Below are 16,742 nucleotides of genomic sequence, written 5' to 3'. Positions count from 1 at the left end.
ACCTGATGACCCGGTGCCCACTGTCGTGCCTGTTGACTCGGAGCCCACTGCCTTGCCAGATGACGCGTGCCCGCTGTCGAGCCAAATGACCTGATGCCTGGTGACCCGATGCCCGCTGTCCAGCCAGACGATTCAATGTCTGCCCCAGTGCCCGCGGTCATGCCAGTTGACTCGGAGCCCACTGCCTTGCCAGATGACGCGGTGCTCGCTGTCGAGCCAAATGACTTGATGCCTGGTGACCCGATGCCCGCTGTCCAGTCAGACGATCCAATGTCTGACCCAGTGCCCGCGGTCATACCAGTTGACTCGGAGCCCACTGCCTTGCCAGAGGACGCGGTGCCCGCTGTCGAGCCAAATGACCTGATGCCTGGTGACCCGATGCCCGCTGTCCAGCCAGACAATCCAATGTCTGACCCAGTGCCAGCGGTCATGCCAGTTGACTCGGAGCCCACTGTCGTGCCTGGTGACTCGGTGCCCGCCGCTTCGCCTGGGGGCCCGAGACCTGTCGCTCCGCCTGGGGTCCGGCGCCCGCCGCTCCGCCTGGGGGTCCGGCGCGCGGCGCCCCGCCTGGGGGCCTGAAACCTGTCACTCCGCCTGAGGGCCCGAGACCTGTCGCTCCACCTGGGGGTCCGGCACCCGCCGCTCCGCCTGAGGGCCCGAGACCTGTCGCTCCGCCTGGGGGTCCGGCGCCCGCCGCTCCGCCTGAGGGCCCAAGACCTGTTGCTCCGCCTGGGGGTCCGGCGCCCGCCGCTCCGCCTGAGGGCCCGAGACCTGTCGCTCCGCCTGGGGGCCCGAGACTTGTCGCTCCGCCTGGGGGCCCGGCGCCCGCTGCTCCGCCTGAGGGCCCGAGACCTGTCGCTCCGCCTGAGGGCCCGAGACCTGTCGCTCCACCTGGGGGTCCGGCGCCCGCCGCTCCGCCTGAGGGCCCGAGACCTGTCGCTCCACCTGGGGGTCTGGCGCCCGCCGCTCCGCCTGAGGGCCCGAGACCTGTCGCTCCATCTGGGGGTCCGGCGCCCGCCGCTCCGCCTGAGGGCCCGAGACCTGTCGCTCTGCCTGGGGGCCCGAGACCTGTCGCTCCGCCTGGGGGCCCGGCGCCCGCTGCTCCGCCTGAGGGCCCGAGACCTGTCGCTCCACCTGGGGGTCCGACGCCCGCCGCTCCGCCTGAGGGCCCGAGACCTGTCACTCCACCTGGGGGTCCGGCGCCCGCCGCTCCGCCTGAGGGCCCGAGACCTGTCGCTCCATCTGGGGTTCCGGCGCCCGCTGCTCCGCCTGAGGGCCCGAGACCTGTCGCTCTGCCTGGGGGCCCGAGACCTGTCGCTCCGCCTGGGGGCCCGGCGCCCGCCGCTCCGCCTGAGCGCCCGAGACCTGTCGCTCCACCTGGGGGTCCGGCGCCCGCCGCTCCGCCTGAGGGCCCGAGACCTGTCGCTCCACCTGGGGGTCCGGCGCCCGCCGCTCCGCCTGAGGGCCCGAGACCTGTCGCTCCACCTGGGGGTCCGGCGCCCGCCGCTCCGCCTAGGGGCCCGAGACCTGTCGCTCCATCTGGGGGTCCGGTGCCCGCCGCTCCGCCTGGGGGCCCGATGCCTGTCGCCCCGCCTGGGGGCCCGATGCCTGTCGCCCCTCCTGGGGGCCCGGCGCCCGCCGCTCCGCCTGGGTGCCCGACGCCTGTCGCCCCGCCTGGGAGCCCGATGCCTGTCGCCCCGCCTGGGGGCCCGATGCCTGTCGCCCCTCCTGGGGGCCCGGCGCCCGCCGCTCCGCCTGGGGGCCCGATGCCGGTCACCCCGCCTGGGGGCCCGATGCCGGTCGCCCCGCCTGGGAACCCGATGCCGGTCGCCCCGCCCAGGGGCCCGATGCCTGTCGCCCCGCCTGGGGGCCCGGTGCCTGCTGCTCCGCCCGGGGGCCCGCTGCCTCCTGCCCCGCCTGGGGGCCCGGTGCCTGCTGCCCCGCCTGGGGGCCCGGTGCCTGCTGCTCTGCCTGGTGGCCCGCTGCCTGCTGCTTCGCCTGGTAATCCGATGTGCCTCTGCCCGGAGTCCTGCCCGATGTGCCTCTGCCCGAAGTCCTGCCCGGTGTGCCTCTGCCCGATGTGCCTCTGCCCGGAGTCCAGCCCGATGTGCCTCTGCCCGGAGTCCAGCCCGATGTGCCTCTGCCTGGAGTCCAGCCCGATGTGCTTCTGCCCGGAGTCCAGCCCGATGTGCCTCTGCCCTGTGTGCCGCTGCCCGGAGTGCCTCTGCCCGGAGTCCAGCCCGATGTGCCTCTGCCCGGAGTCCAGCCCGATGTGCCTCTGCCCGGAGTCCAGCCCGATGTGCCTCTGCCCGGAGTCCAGCCCAATGTGCCTCTGCCCGGAGTCCAGCCCGATGTGCCTCTGCCCGGAGTCCAGCCCGATGTGCCTCTGCCCGGAGTCCAGCCCGATGTGCCTCTGCCCGGAGTCCTGCCCGATGTGCCTCTGCCCGGTGTGCCGCTGCCCGGAGTCCTGCCCGGTGTGCCAGTCTTTGATATCCCGCCAGTTACCAGACCCGGGCGGTGGAACATTTTGCCCAGCTAGGACTGTTTGTAGCGTCCTGAGGCCGCTCCTTGAGGGGGGGGTCCTGTCAGGAATGGACTGGCCAGCAATAGTGGGACTCAGCTGCCTTATGAGCTGCAGTACCAGGGCTGGCCAGCGCGTGCTCCCAGCAATCAGAGACTCAACCTTGCAGCCAGTCAAACACCTGGAACTAATTATACTGGTGTATTTAAGGGACATTCAGACCTGCAGACTCTGCCTTGGTGTTGTGTTTCTCTTGGGCCCTGTATCCTGTTCCTGCTCTCTGTTCCTGTCTGATTCTCTGCTGACCCTGCTCTGATCCCTGGCTTGTCTGACCATTCTCCTCTGCCTGACCCTCTGTACCACGCTGCCCGCTACCTGCTGAACCTGGCCTGTGACCCCGACCATTCTCCGCTTGCTCCCCCTGTACCTACCTGCCCGACTGATATTGACCCGGCCTGCCTGACGACGCTTGCATTGTATGTACTGTTATCTGTGGGTGGTTGGTTGGTTTGTTTGCACTGTGTTATGTTTTAGTATTGCACTGCGTTTATGTTTGTATGGTTAGTGTTAATAAATTACATTGTTTATAACATATCTGAAGTCTGCGTTTCCCTGCGTCAGTCACACACCTCTGGTCATACCCGGGAGCTCTGACACCACTGCACACAGCAGGTAACTATGACATGTTTGTTATTTTTAAACAAAAAACAAATCTGCCTTTAATATCTCTTTAAGTGATACCCTTTATTGTCTGCATAATGTATAAAGTCCTAAAGACTAACTTAAGATAGCTAATAAAGCTTTTCACTCTAACTCCAAATTTTCCACCTTAATCAATGGCTAACATGGTACAATACTCTACTATTACCAAAAGATTTGTAGTTGTGTCTAGCTATTTTGTTTTCCTTTTGCTATACAAACATTTCTGCTATTCACTAAGATCACTTTGCTACTTCTTAGTTTAGCATAAATGCAACTTTGTTTAAAGTGATATTACAGGCAATTTAAAAAAAATAACAAACATGTTATACTTACCTGCACTGTGTAACAGTTTTGCACAGAGCAACCCCGATTCTCCTTTTCTTGAGTCCCCCATGGTGCTCCTGGCCCCTCCCTCCTGCTGAGTGCCCCCAGGTCAAGCAGCTTGCTATGGGGGTACCCAACTAGGCTCACTCCCGAGCCTCTGCTCTGCATGTCCATTCACACACAGAGAATGCATGAAGGCAAAAAACCTTGAGCCTTTACAATCACTTTAACTTCACTGCATCCAGGGACAGTTCCCTGCACAATGGGCAGATTTGATTATGCCAACTGCATGCCCAATGAGTAGGCTGTAGGTGTTGGGCTGCCGTATGAAGCTACATTGCTAATCCAGGAAATAAAAGTGCCACCTGACATCTCTAGCTATACTCCTTTTCCAGCCAACACATTTCTATGGTTTTGGTTAGCGTGGAAAGGGTTTTGAACCACAGTACTTTTTAGTGCTGTCTCTGTTCCTTCTGATAGCTAAAAATGTTAATAATTTAAATGGACTGATTTATTAAAGACATTTAGGTTGTTAACTTTGCAAATGAATGCAGTGAAAGTTCAGTTTGCAAGAAATAAACAACCACATGCAAAGAAAAGTAAAAAAAAAAACTGTGTTTGGTCCTATAAACAATACAAAAGGCCACGGTACCATGGATATAGATGCAGCTCAGTCCCTAACACATGAAAACTCTCATAAACAAAAAGTCCCGTGAGCAATTATTGTTTGAGAGTTCTGTATGTGGTTCTCACTTCAGCAGGAGATTTACTAAAAATTTAATGATACAGAGAAGATTAGCATAGCCCCTGTACAAGGATGGCATGCAAATTTGTGCAGTATTCCATATTTTTTTCATGCTGACATTGCCAAGGCAACCAGTGACTGGAAGGGTTTGAGGATCACTGTTAAACTGACCATCTAGAACAGACAGGCCCAGATCGAGCCATCTGACTCTGCTCTGATCATCAAGGCCCTGAAGGAGCCTACATGTGACGATGATCACTCCAGGCATCATTGCATGTCCAGAGAACAGTCTGTGGGCTGCAGTATTTATAGCAGACCTCTGCATGATATAATTGATATTAACAGTGGCAACATTGAATGCCCAGCAAGCTAAATCTCTGTATAGCTTAAATATTTGTTCAAAATAATCTGCTCCAAAAAAATATATATCTTTGTGGCTACACACGATTGGATGATGGAAGTTAGCAAAGCTCCACCCCATTCATAAGAAAATTCAATTTCAAAGTGAACAACCTATTTGCCTCTCAAAAAATCTTTCTGTTCAGAGTATCAGTGGAAAGTATAAAAGTTAGGCTGATTACATAAAACTAACTAAAATGTCAGCTAGTCCTATAAACTCTCTGGACATACAGCAACTGGAAGTGACAGATTTACATGAGTTCCAAGTTATCCAGATGGCGAATGTAGTCAGTAAACTAAAATATGCTTACATCCTAGAAAGACATTTATGGTAAATCAAAAAAAGACAGTGAACAACTGATATATCACATTGTCAGCAAAGGTTCATATTTACAAAGCTTTGGTCTTCCCAGATGTAATATATGGAAGTGAAAGGGCTGAAACATCGATGCTTTTAAAATTTTGTATTGGAGGAAAATGCTTAGGCATTATGAGTATAAATTGATTCCCGATTCTCGATTCCCTGATTCCCAATTCTTAATTCTCTATCCACACATTCGATGGGGAATCCTCCTAAGTTATTGTATTCTGACAGCGAGAAGACTTCCCCGCCAACAGAATACACAGATCAGCGTTGCCGGCTAAAGCCAGAAGCTCTGATCAAGCAGAGAAAATCCAACAGGGCAGTTGCACAGCAATTGATCAGTAGAGCCATGCCCATATATGGTTTGAAATTCAGCCAGTCTCTGCTGAAGCATGCCAAATTTTGATCATTGTATGGCTGGCTTTAAAAGACAGAGATTGGAAAATATAGTGGGACAAGAGGTTAAAGTGGAAAGATATTACTATAGCAATAAATATAATGAATATTGCCAAAAAGATTACCAAGCATTGCCCCATTCTCATGACATTACTAAGAATGCTTACTTTTTTAGTTACTCATTTTATTGCCCTCCGCTCTGTCTTGCAGATGGCAGGATGTATGAAGCATTGGATGTGCGGTCCTGGAAACTCACAATTGAGCACTAGGCTTTGTTCCCTACCCACCCATGAAGTCTTCCTTCTCTTGCAGCTCACTGTTCTTGAGTTTCCTGGGGCCGAACATTGAACAATCAGTACTTTATTCCATCTGCAGGCTGTAGAAGGGAGGTCAATGAAAGCAGCAGTTGAAAAGGTCTGCATTTGTGTAAAAATGGAACAGTGCATAGTAATGTACTGAAAAACCTGGAATGTTTGGAGATGTTTTTGGCAAAAGTCAGTAAGGTGAACAGTACCTTTAAGTGCCCAAACTTACAAAGACATTACATTGGCATCTAGATCACAAGTGTCACAGCTGTTCAAATAGAAGGAAATCCTCATAAAATTGGCTTATTGAAGAAACTGGCATTGAAAAATACTTACACAGTGCATGCATTCCTGTCAACAGCAATACTCTACACCAGGGGCGGACTGACAACTCATGGGGCCCCCGGGCAATAGGGGATCATGGGACCCCTGTGCCCAAACTCAAAAAAGCCTATGAAAAAGGTACCAGGGGCATCTCACGGGGCCCCCTACTGACCCTGGGCCCTCGGGCAGTGCCCGAGTGTCCAAATGGTCAGTCCGCCCCTGCTCTACACAGAGGCCAGATTTAGCTGACTTGTATGATCTCTAAAAGAAGACAACTACAAACAGAAACAGAAGTAAGAAGAACCAAGGGGTCCACCAAATGTTTTAATTAATTTATTTTGTTTATTTTTTTTTGTCTGCATATAGATTTATGTTTGTTAGGCATGCTTGAATCCACCTACTGTTGATGGACTCACTACCTCTACTGGAAGTCTATTTCATGCATTACCTACTCTTTCTGTAAAAAATACTTTCTAAGGTCAGCTTTGAACTCCTGCTAGTTTGAGGTCATGATCTTAGCTTCATACTGATAATACTGCAACCCTGAACCTTATTCACACACTTAAAGGGTATGTTTACCTTTGACCAAAAATAATAAATACACCTTTTTTTGCTGGTAAAAAAACTGTGCATTTATTATTTTTGGTTGCAAGAGCCTGTAAAGCATTGCACCAGCGATCAGCCAATCGTGGATCCCATGCAGGTCTCCTGCAGACCTGTCAATATATTTGCTTGCCTGTACGGGATGTATGGACAAGCAGATATACTGACAGGAGGATTCAATTAACTACCACAGTGCTGTACAGTGGTAGTTCATTGAGAACTACAAGCTGACAGCAGCACCTAAGGATGTCGGGACTTGTAGTTCATTCATTCATTCACAGAACAATGTGAATGAATGACGCATGACAGGCGGGTGGAGCCCCACACAGCTGTGCTGTTTTAAAAAGTGACAGCTAGTATGGGGGACTTTTCCCCATACTTCTGACACAGGAAGGGGGGAGGGGCAGTGGGTAGTGGCTGCAGCATTGGGAACATGTTACATGTTCCACCCAAAAAACAGGTGGAACATGTAACATGTTTCCAAAAGTGAACTTATCCTTTATAAGGTGTATAAGGTGCTTGTCTCCCTAGTTCTCTTATTGCATCAAAACATTGTATATTTCCAGAGTTTCTCCTGATATGTTTTATCCCCCAGATCTTTCACCATTTTGATACCCATCTCTGGACTTGTTCTATCTTATCAATATCTTTTTGTAAGTGAAGTCCCAGAACTGGAATGAGGTTTAACTAAAGATCTATATGGGGGGATCAGAACCTCCTTCCTCCTCCTCTTGATCCCTTTTAGTGATACACTCTAGATTTATATTTGCTTTTCCCACTGTTTGGCCACACTTGAAATAGTTGCCTCATTTGAAAAAAAAAAAAGAAACTGGTGAAACGTGACATACAAAATAATAAAGAAGTTTTATTAAAACATTTATACAAAATGTTTCATATCTAGATAATTCCAGATAACAAAATACTTAATATGATGCAATTCAAAGAATCTGAATACTGTTTACTGTTTTGAGCCAAACACCAAAAGTCTATTGCTGAGTTGTAACAATATACTAGAGAACTTAGCCATAACAACACTATTCTTAAATAGATGTGACCCAAATCACTAAAATATCATAAAAACTTTGGCATGTCAATATAATATTAAAAGTAATTTTCAATCTTTTTAAATTTGCAGCTTTCACTAAAGGCACTTCCTGTTGCAGGGTGACAACATCTATAAACATCTTCCATTTGTGCTACTACATTGTCACAACGGCTTCCTATGGAGAATACAACTATTTCAACACCTACAGTTGTGTCCAAAATTATTCAACCCCCAATGCTGTAAAGGGGTTTAGGGACTATAGTGTACATTTGGAATTGTATTCAGAATCAAATCCTACAAGGACGTTGTAACTACCCAAATGCAACTAAAATGACATCAATTGTTTATGTAATACAGTAGTAAATGGTTCTTATGTGGTTTCTTCATTGCCACAATTATTCAACCCCTTAAAGACTACCACTCTGAAGAACAGAGGTTCATACAGGTGCTTTCCATCAGGTATTGAAAACACCTGTGGATGTCACCGAGCAGCAATCAAGCATAATAAGCACCAATTAGGCAGCTTTAAAATGACTGTGATACTCAGCTCCTTCTAGACATTTACTGGTGTGGTTACAAACATGGTGAAGGCAAGAGAATGGTCCAGGAAGACAAGAGAAGAGGTGATTTCTCTTCACAGGAAGGGCAATGGCTATAAGAAGATTGCAAAGATGTTAAACATACCAAGAGACACCTTAGGAAGCATCATTCGCAAATTCAAGGCAAAGGGCACTGTTGAAACGCTACCTGGTCGTGGCAGAAAGAAGATGCTGACTTCGACTGCTGTGCGCTACCTGAAGCGTAGAGTGGAGAGAAGTCCCCGTGTGACTGCTGAGGAACTGAGAAAAGATTTGTCAGATGTGGGTACAGAAGTTTCAGCCCAGACAATAAGACGCACACTGCGTAATGAAGGCCTCCGTGCCAGAACTCCCAGGCGTACCCCCTTGCTGTCTCCAAAGAATAAGAAGAGTCGACTGCAGTATGCCAAAAGCCATGTGGACAAACCACAAAAGTTGTGGGATAGTGTTCTGTGGACTGATGAAACAAAATTAGAACTGTTTGGGCCCATGGATCAACGCTATGTTTGGAGGAGGAAGAACAAGGCCTATGATGAAAAGAACACCTTGCCTACTGTGAAGCATGGTGGAGGGTCAATCATGCTTTGGGGCTGTTTTGCTTCTGCAGGTACAGGGAAGCTTCAGCGTGTGCAAGGTACCATGAATTCTCTTCAGTACCAGGAGATATTGGATGGAAACGTGATGCAGTCCGTCACACACCTGAGGCTTGGGAGACGTTGGACCTTTCAACAGGACAATGATCCCAAGCATACCTCCAAGTCCACTAGAGCATGGTTGCAGAGGAAAGGCTGGAACATTTTGGAGTGGCCATCGCAGTCACCAGACTTAAATCCGATTGAGAACCTCTGGTGGGACTTAAAGAAAGCAGTTGCAGTGCGCAAGCCTAAGAATGTGACTGAACTGGAGGCCTTTGCCCATGAAGAATGGGCGAAGATACCCGTAGATCGCTGCAAGACACTTGTGTCAAGCTATGCTTCACGTTTAAAAGCTGTTATAACTGTAAAAGGATGCTGTACTAAGTACTAAGATTGAATGTCACTTGGGGGTTGAATAAAACTGATAATGCTGTGAGCACAGAAAAGACATTTGTGGTTATTTCATTATAACTGTTATGTTATATTTGTCTGACCTACAAGTGCCTCTTTAATGTAAATGTAAGCAAGATGACTGAATGATCAAAAGCAATGTCAAACTGGCCAAAACACTCAATTTCAGTGGGGGTTGAATAATTTTGGACACAACTGTATTACAAAGGTGTGGTCCACTGTTGTCAACATACACCCTAAGAAATAAAGTGCAGCAGTTGCTGGAGTGCATGTGAACTGTAAATAGGAGAATAGGAGACAGGAGATCAGTAGTGCCGAGATTAAACAAAGGATTAAAAAGGTAAAAACAAGTATTTTACTCTAAAGGACAAGTTCACCTATTGGAACATGTTACATGTTCCACCTGTATGTTTTCTAAAAGGTGAACTTATCCTTTAAAAAAAGGAGCGATTTTTCGATACAGAGAGCTTAACAAACTAAATGCCATTCAGTTAGGGTTCAAATCTACCTTATATTACATGACATTACCAATTATTATATTCATCGCCATGCATAGAAATGTGAAGATACAATCCATAGTCACGATACCCATTATAAGTAATGCTCTGATTAGATTACTGCAGAATTTAAGTTTCTAGATGGTACCATTCTGTGCTAAGTTACTGTGCAATTCTAAAATACCGATATGCCAATATGTATTTGTACTTTAAATGTCTGAAAAGCTAACTGCAATACACAGAGACATTTAGTGTTGGCTGTACTGGTGTAATTAAATATGCAATGCTCCACTGCTTACTTTACCAAACATTACAAGAATGGCTGCTCAAATTTAGAACATTATTTATTGGTACTGAAGAGAAATGTAAAGAGATTATTGACAACCATTCATTGTGGGGTTGAAATACCAGTTTTGTGTTTATTTAAAAAGAAGAATTGATTTGGTATCCATTTTAAATCAAACATGTACAGCCTATCACATTACATTTATTTTTGCCTACACCAAAAACAACCCCGCGCTGGCCAGCAAATTGTATGTGTATTACAAAAGTGTAAATGTTGCCGCTATTGTGTTCGCACACCCAAATCTGTAATGCAAAATCAAGTGCAGTGCTACAAAGCAATAAATATAGGTGTGCAAAGCATTCAACATAGAACAATGAAAATGTGTCCCTCTCAAAAAAGAAAAAAAGATTTTTGGAAGACTGAGATAATAGATATACTGTACAAGGGTATATATACTGTATTATCTCAGTCTTCCAAAAATCTTCTTATACTAGGTGCCTCCATAAACCATGCATATTTTATATGCTTCTCATGCGTGCTTCAGTATAACATGTTAATGTGTTACACCACTGTGTGTCACCACTTCTAACTGCTACCATCGCTTATTGCCCCAACAAAAGAGTTTCTTATTTCAAACTACTCAACCCAACCTTGAAACCTCAACTGATCACAGGAAAATGGACTCACAAAAACTGAAGACTGCAAAGGATAAGTCAGTATCATGCTGATATGATTGATAGCATGCTATAGGATACAATAAAATATAGGAATACCTTGGTAACACCTCAACATGGATGCCTCCTTATGTTTCAGAAAAGCCTCTTTTGTGACTCTCTCTGATATATTTTTTTATCTATTACTTGGGGCCTGACTGTCCATTGTTACAATCTGTTATGAAGGATTGTGCACTACTCAAAAATCAGCACCAACTATCATCCTATTTAAAGAAAGTACCCTTATGAGTACTAATGCAGCCTTATTGGACAGTCGAGTGGGGTGTAGCCATAAAGTCATGTGTACATAACAGGCTTTTCTGGCTAATAAAGGTGTAGCACTACCCCCTTAGGGGGTCACCAGATTTGAATTGGGTTCCCCTATGCTCTGCATGGCCAGGCAACACGCATTTCCCACAATTTGCACACTGGCATCACTGGCAACAGTCCTTGGGCTTGGTTTTGTGGTTTTTATTAAGGGGTTAAACTTGGATGGGGTCTAGGGGTATATGGGATGCCCGAAGAACTGAAGGACTTGAGGACAACTCTTTAGCAACTATGTACAAAGATTTGGATTAGCAACAGTATTTTCTTGAAGAGTGCTAAAGGCTCTTAGGTGTACCTCCTCAGACCCTGGATGATTCCTTTTCTTCACCCAGCTGCCTGAGGGTATCCCTGAGCAATGGAGCCCAACAGCTGCTGATTGAACATTCCCAGATGAGAAAATAGTTGGGTGTTACACCTGACTGCCCTCTCCCCTTATCTGGCTCAGGGTGAATAAGTGTAGTCACACAGTCCTTTCCTGTTAGCTTAGTGGGTTGGTGGCTGCTTTAAGGACTTACACTGGGCTGGGTCCTTCCCTGCTACATGGGCTAACCTCCCCAGGAGATGTTGAGGCAGTGGAGATCCTCTTCTTCAGCAACCTGCCTGTAGGTAGGCTCCCCTCCCTGGGGCCCCCACCCAGGCTTCCAGCCTTTCTCAATCCATCTTGCAGCTGATACTGCACACCTCCCCCCAGGCTCTGCCACATTTGAGGGTTGTCCTGACCACCATGCCCAGCCTCCTACCAGGGGATTCACCAAGGTCCCTCAAATGTGCAGATCTAAGCCTCCTCTGCCCCTCTTCCAGAAAGTTCTCTCAGTTTCTGCTCCAGAAGCCCTGACATGTAGTACCTCCCAGCCTGGAGGTGAACTTCTGCCTCACTCCCAGGCTGACTCATCCCAGGCTGCTACTCAGCCTCTATTTAAAAAAAAAAAAACACAACAAAAAGCCTATCTAGCTAATCCTAGAGGGCATTACATCGCTAAACGTAGGAACCACATGGCATATATTCTTAGGAGAGTACAGGAATACAGGTAGATGTATCATTGACAGTATTCAAACAGAAATCTCTTCAATGGGGCACAGACAATAATAAAAAAATTTTTTAATGGGGTGCAGGAAAGTTAGAGCCATTATTTGTTTTTTATTGCTCTCTGTATTATGCTGGTAGAAATCTTCTTTTTGTCCTTTCTGGATGGTTTAAACATGAAATGAGGGGAAATTTCTCTAAAAGGAACATAAACAGCAATAAAATCCAACAGAGGTTCTTACCTTCATTTACTCTAGCCAATCTTTAAAAAAATACTTCTGCCTACACTTAACAGAAAGACAGGAAATGTGTCAATACAAATTTGTGCTATAAGCAGTTTCAGGGGCAAAGACTTTTTGACGTGCTGAAAATGTCATCAATATAAGTAAACCAAATCTGCTAGTCATATATTTGCTTCTAATAGTCTAATGTAAAAGCCCTGAGTTTTGCTGTGGGATACAATTTCTGCAAGATAACAATAAACCATAAATGATAATTATTTTTAAACAAACTTTCTTCCAGTTCCCATATTACTGTGTCCATGGACACAATAAATTATAAATAATCTAAATATTAGATAGTTGTGATAAAGTTTCCTCTGTAGTTAAACAGAAACAGCTCCTGTGACAATCCTACGGATGTGAGTATAAGATTTCCTTAATGTAACACTGCTGTGATGGGAGACTCCTCGGGGGAGGACACATTCCTCAGTCAGTTTTTCTATGTCAATGTTCCAGCATAAAACAGTGGCAATGACCTCATTCCTCTCATCTCTTCCACCTGTGATGAATATTTTATTACAACATGCAGCTATTCCACAACTTGCTCTTTCATGGCTAAATTTTGTCACCAGACACCAAGTATCTTCCAGTGGGCTGTATGAATAGAGTGCTTTCATTGCTCCACCTACAAAGGAAAAGAGTATTATCATATCATGCCATTGGATGCCAGCAACACAACTCACACGTAACTTCAGAGGTACCCAATTTTCAATCCAGCAAGATCAGGTAATTTTTTTGTGTACCCAAGCTAAACATAGACAGCTGAATTGGGAAAACACTTTCTCATGTCAAAAGCTTAAAAATTAGATTTAATTTAAAATAAATCCAAGAAAAAAATATAATGTACTCTAAATGTAACCGATGTAACAAACGGACTCTGTTTTTATATCAGCCTATTATGAATCCCTACATGTAATATTCCTGCATTGCCTGGACCCACAGCTGGAAAAGTGGGCTGGGGCTGCGATTCTGCATTACCCTAGGTTCACACCTAAACGTTTTCTGCAGCGTTTTGCAGGAACGCAGTGCAATCCATTTAACATGATTTCCTATGGGACATGTTCACATCTCCACATTTTCACCCAGTACGTTTTTTGGAAAGGGTCAGGGACTTATTTGAACGCAAAAAGTTGCATTTTTCATTCTATAGACTTCAATGAAAACACTGCAGAAATGCATGTGCTGCATTTTTGATGCATTTTGTGTTTTGCATTTTAAATCTGCCTAGCAACAAGAAAAATAAAAAAAAAATGTAAAAACACATCAAAAATGCGGCAAAAAAGCAGGTGCAAAAACACAATGCAGAAACCGGTCAAACGCAACCTGCATTGGTGTGAACCTAGCCTCAGGTGTTACACACCTGGCTAGGATGTTGTCTGACAGTGATATATGAATCACAAATAATTTGACAGGTGGAATTGTACATATAGTGTATGTATATACAGGTATATGTGCATTGATGGTTAATAAAAAATTTTTAAATTTACATCCAATACTCACCAACCACATAGATGTGGTCATGGAAGCTGACAGCATTGATACATTTTGCTTCTACAGGCATTGGTGCTTTAAAGCCCCACTTGTTGGTAGATGGGTCATAACACTGCGTTTTATCTGTAGCTAGCTTTCCATTGGGTCCACCGCCAATCACATAAAGCTTACTCTTATGGCTGGCTGCAGCAAACGAACTTACACTCATTATTAAAGGTGCCATCTGTAAAAACACAAAAAGAATAGAATTTATGCAAACATCAGTGCAGTGAAATGTCAGTTATGAGTAGTAGCATAGAAATATACCATTTTTATCATGTTGAAAATGTGATAAATAATGTTATATACTAAAATAAATTTTAATCTATGCAGTAGATACAAATATTGAAAGCATGCAAAATAAAAAAAATAGGTAAAGAATATTGTTAGACAAGAATGGATGCAGAAGACAGAAAACGCAAATACAATGTTGATGTTTCTATTTTTTATATCATCTTAAAGAGAAAATTGTCTTGGTGATACATGTGATAGTAATTCCACTGCTTTACTGCAGTATTTTATGTGTTTATGCATCTGCAGGCAGAATAAAGGAGCCTCTTGGTGTACCAAAACTGTTTATATATATAAAACATTTTTACTCTGTTTACAAACTATTACTGTGTCTCCTTCTGTGTCTGTTCTGTTTTCTGCATAGAAACCAATCAGCTTCCAGGTTTTTTGTCACAGCTTAATTGAACAAGCCAAAGTTAGAAGCTAATTGGCTACCATGCACAGCTGCACCAGATTTTTCACTCTCCAGTTTTAGTACATCAACCATTGTGTTGGATTACTACTTAAACAGATTTTGTGACTTTATTGTTTCCTGGTGATATTACATTGTAAATTAGTTTTGTTTCTTGTACTTGAGGACCCAGTTGTGCAACTATCTGGATTGCCATCATTATCATTGATCCAACATAAAACAGTAAGGGCTCTTTCAAATGGGCATTCTTTATGTTCATTTTTCATCTGTCCGTTTATGGATGAAAAAAACAGCCACCCATATCATTCTATGGACTAGCAGATGTAAGTGGATGATCATCTGTTTACATGTTTCTTTTAATGGAAGAAAACCCTATTTTTCTTCCGTAAAAAAAAATGGAACGGACAAAAAACAGATGTAAAACGGAGGAAAAATGTATGTAAACTGGCATAAACTGATGAAAACTGATTTGAAATGATCCGTTTTTTCTTGGAAAATATGTGACTGAACTGATGAAAAAATTGGAAAGCCCATGTGAAAGGACCCTTATGGACTTGGTTAAATTAGCCATCTTCCTAATATACACACCACCAATCTCAGTCTGCACTAGGTAAGTACTGGGAACTTACAATTTAGAAGCTGTATTCAACTGGCAGTCATATACCTTTGAGTCTTTACGATATTGCCAGATCTTATACCTTTAAATCAGTTAGTGGCCTTACAGCCCTACAGTAACATTTATTTTGTATCTCTTGTTTAAAAGAGAAGTAGGGCTTTTTTCCCTCCTATTTATACTTACCTAGGTGGATGCAGCATCGGTCCGATGCTGCATCTGTCCCCTCCGGCTCTAAAGGTGAGAACTCAGGAATCACATGAAAGCTGATCACTGAGTTCTCCTCTCCTCTCTGAGCAGAGTGTGGGACTGTCAGTCACCAATGTCTGCTCTGCTCTCCCCCCTCAGTGCTCACTGGAGCGCTGGGCTGTGGAGGGGGAGGGAGGGGCTGGCTCAGGCTCTCAGCGCTTCACTGAGAGGCTGAGCCAGGTGCCACTACATACTTTGAGGTGAATCCCGACTTTGAAGTCAGGATCTTTCCCCAGCCTGCACTGGCTGAGTGACGTCAGCCGACAGTGGACTTTAGCCTGCGGTCAGCTGAAAACGGGTCGCAGGAGTTCAGAACGAACTGCACTCCTGTGATCCACAGGAGAAGTACAGCCAAAAAAGCTTTGGCTGTACTTCTTTAACCCTCAGTTATTTTCTGGCTAGGGCAAGTAAAATTACCTAATTGATAATCACAGGCACAGTGCAGCACAGTCACCACCAATCAGTATAATCAATCAGTATAATCCTGCACCCTGGAAAGACAATGTATGGGTTTTGTTCGTTTTGCTTTTCGTTATGAGCAAATGTTTGAAACAGTTGATCAATTTGCTTATTTGTTTGTGATTAAAGTGGTTCTAAAGGCAAAAGGTGTTTTTTTTTTACCCTAATGCATTCACTGCATTAAGGTATCCCCCCCCTCAAACAAAACACTTATCCTAATCCATTTTTTATCAAGCGCTGTCCGTGGAGGTGGGTATAAAAGGTTTTTCATTTTAGGAAAAAAAAATTCGATTTAGCAATGTTTTAATTAGGATTGGAAGCTGCATGCATAAAATCATGAGCTTTAGTGAACCTTTCATATTCAGCTAACCTGAAGCAAATTATGGGTCATTATCTGATAGGAACTCTCCTAGAAAACCATTTATTGATAAAAACGAGTTCAATGTATCCGCAGAGTAGATGTCAATTTAAGAGTTTATTTGCAAATGATCTGATAAATTCATGTTTGCATTGTCTCTAGCTGGTCTTAGCAAACAGATTTGCATGAAGTGCAATTCGCTTAGCCAGATAACCAATTTGGGTGCCACTTTTGCAAGCAAATCTTAAATAATTTCTATTGGATGTGGTCAGCTTGGCAAAAATAATTGGTGACCAGTAATCATGCAACGGAATCTGCCTTTCAAACTTTCGTAAAAATAAACACATGGG

At 45.2% G+C, this 16,742-nt stretch overlaps 1 protein-coding gene and 1 non-coding gene across 2 annotated transcripts in view; one reads left to right on the top strand and one right to left on the bottom strand.

Annotated features, from left to right (window-relative positions):
* The first annotated feature begins 4,292 nt into the window (after positions 1-4,292).
* On the top strand, positions 4,293-4,399 carry LOC149466774 (U6 spliceosomal RNA). Its single transcript, XR_016312051.1, has one exon. It is a non-coding gene; the product is annotated as a U6 spliceosomal RNA (small nuclear RNA).
* A 3,129-nt stretch (positions 4,400-7,528) lies between these two features.
* KLHL6 (kelch like family member 6) overlaps positions 7,529-16,742 on the bottom strand; it is an 82,435-nt gene continuing 73,221 nt past the window's right edge. The window contains exons 6-7 of the mRNA XM_089672345.1: positions 13,981-14,194; positions 7,529-13,105 (exon numbers count right to left, since the gene is read on the bottom strand). Coding sequence (XP_089528471.1) covers positions 12,804-13,105; positions 13,981-14,194 — 516 coding nt within the window. The 3' untranslated portion in view covers positions 7,529-12,803. The remainder of the gene's footprint in view (positions 13,106-13,980; positions 14,195-16,742) is intronic.

The sequence above is a fragment of the Staurois parvus genome, unplaced genomic scaffold, assembly GCF_062004578.1.
Source record: "Staurois parvus isolate SC_StPar_1 unplaced genomic scaffold, SC_StPar_1.0 ptg000126l, whole genome shotgun sequence".
Lineage (NCBI taxonomy): Eukaryota > Metazoa > Chordata > Amphibia > Anura > Ranidae > Staurois > Staurois parvus.
This window is presented reverse-complemented; position numbering and strand designations above follow the sequence as displayed.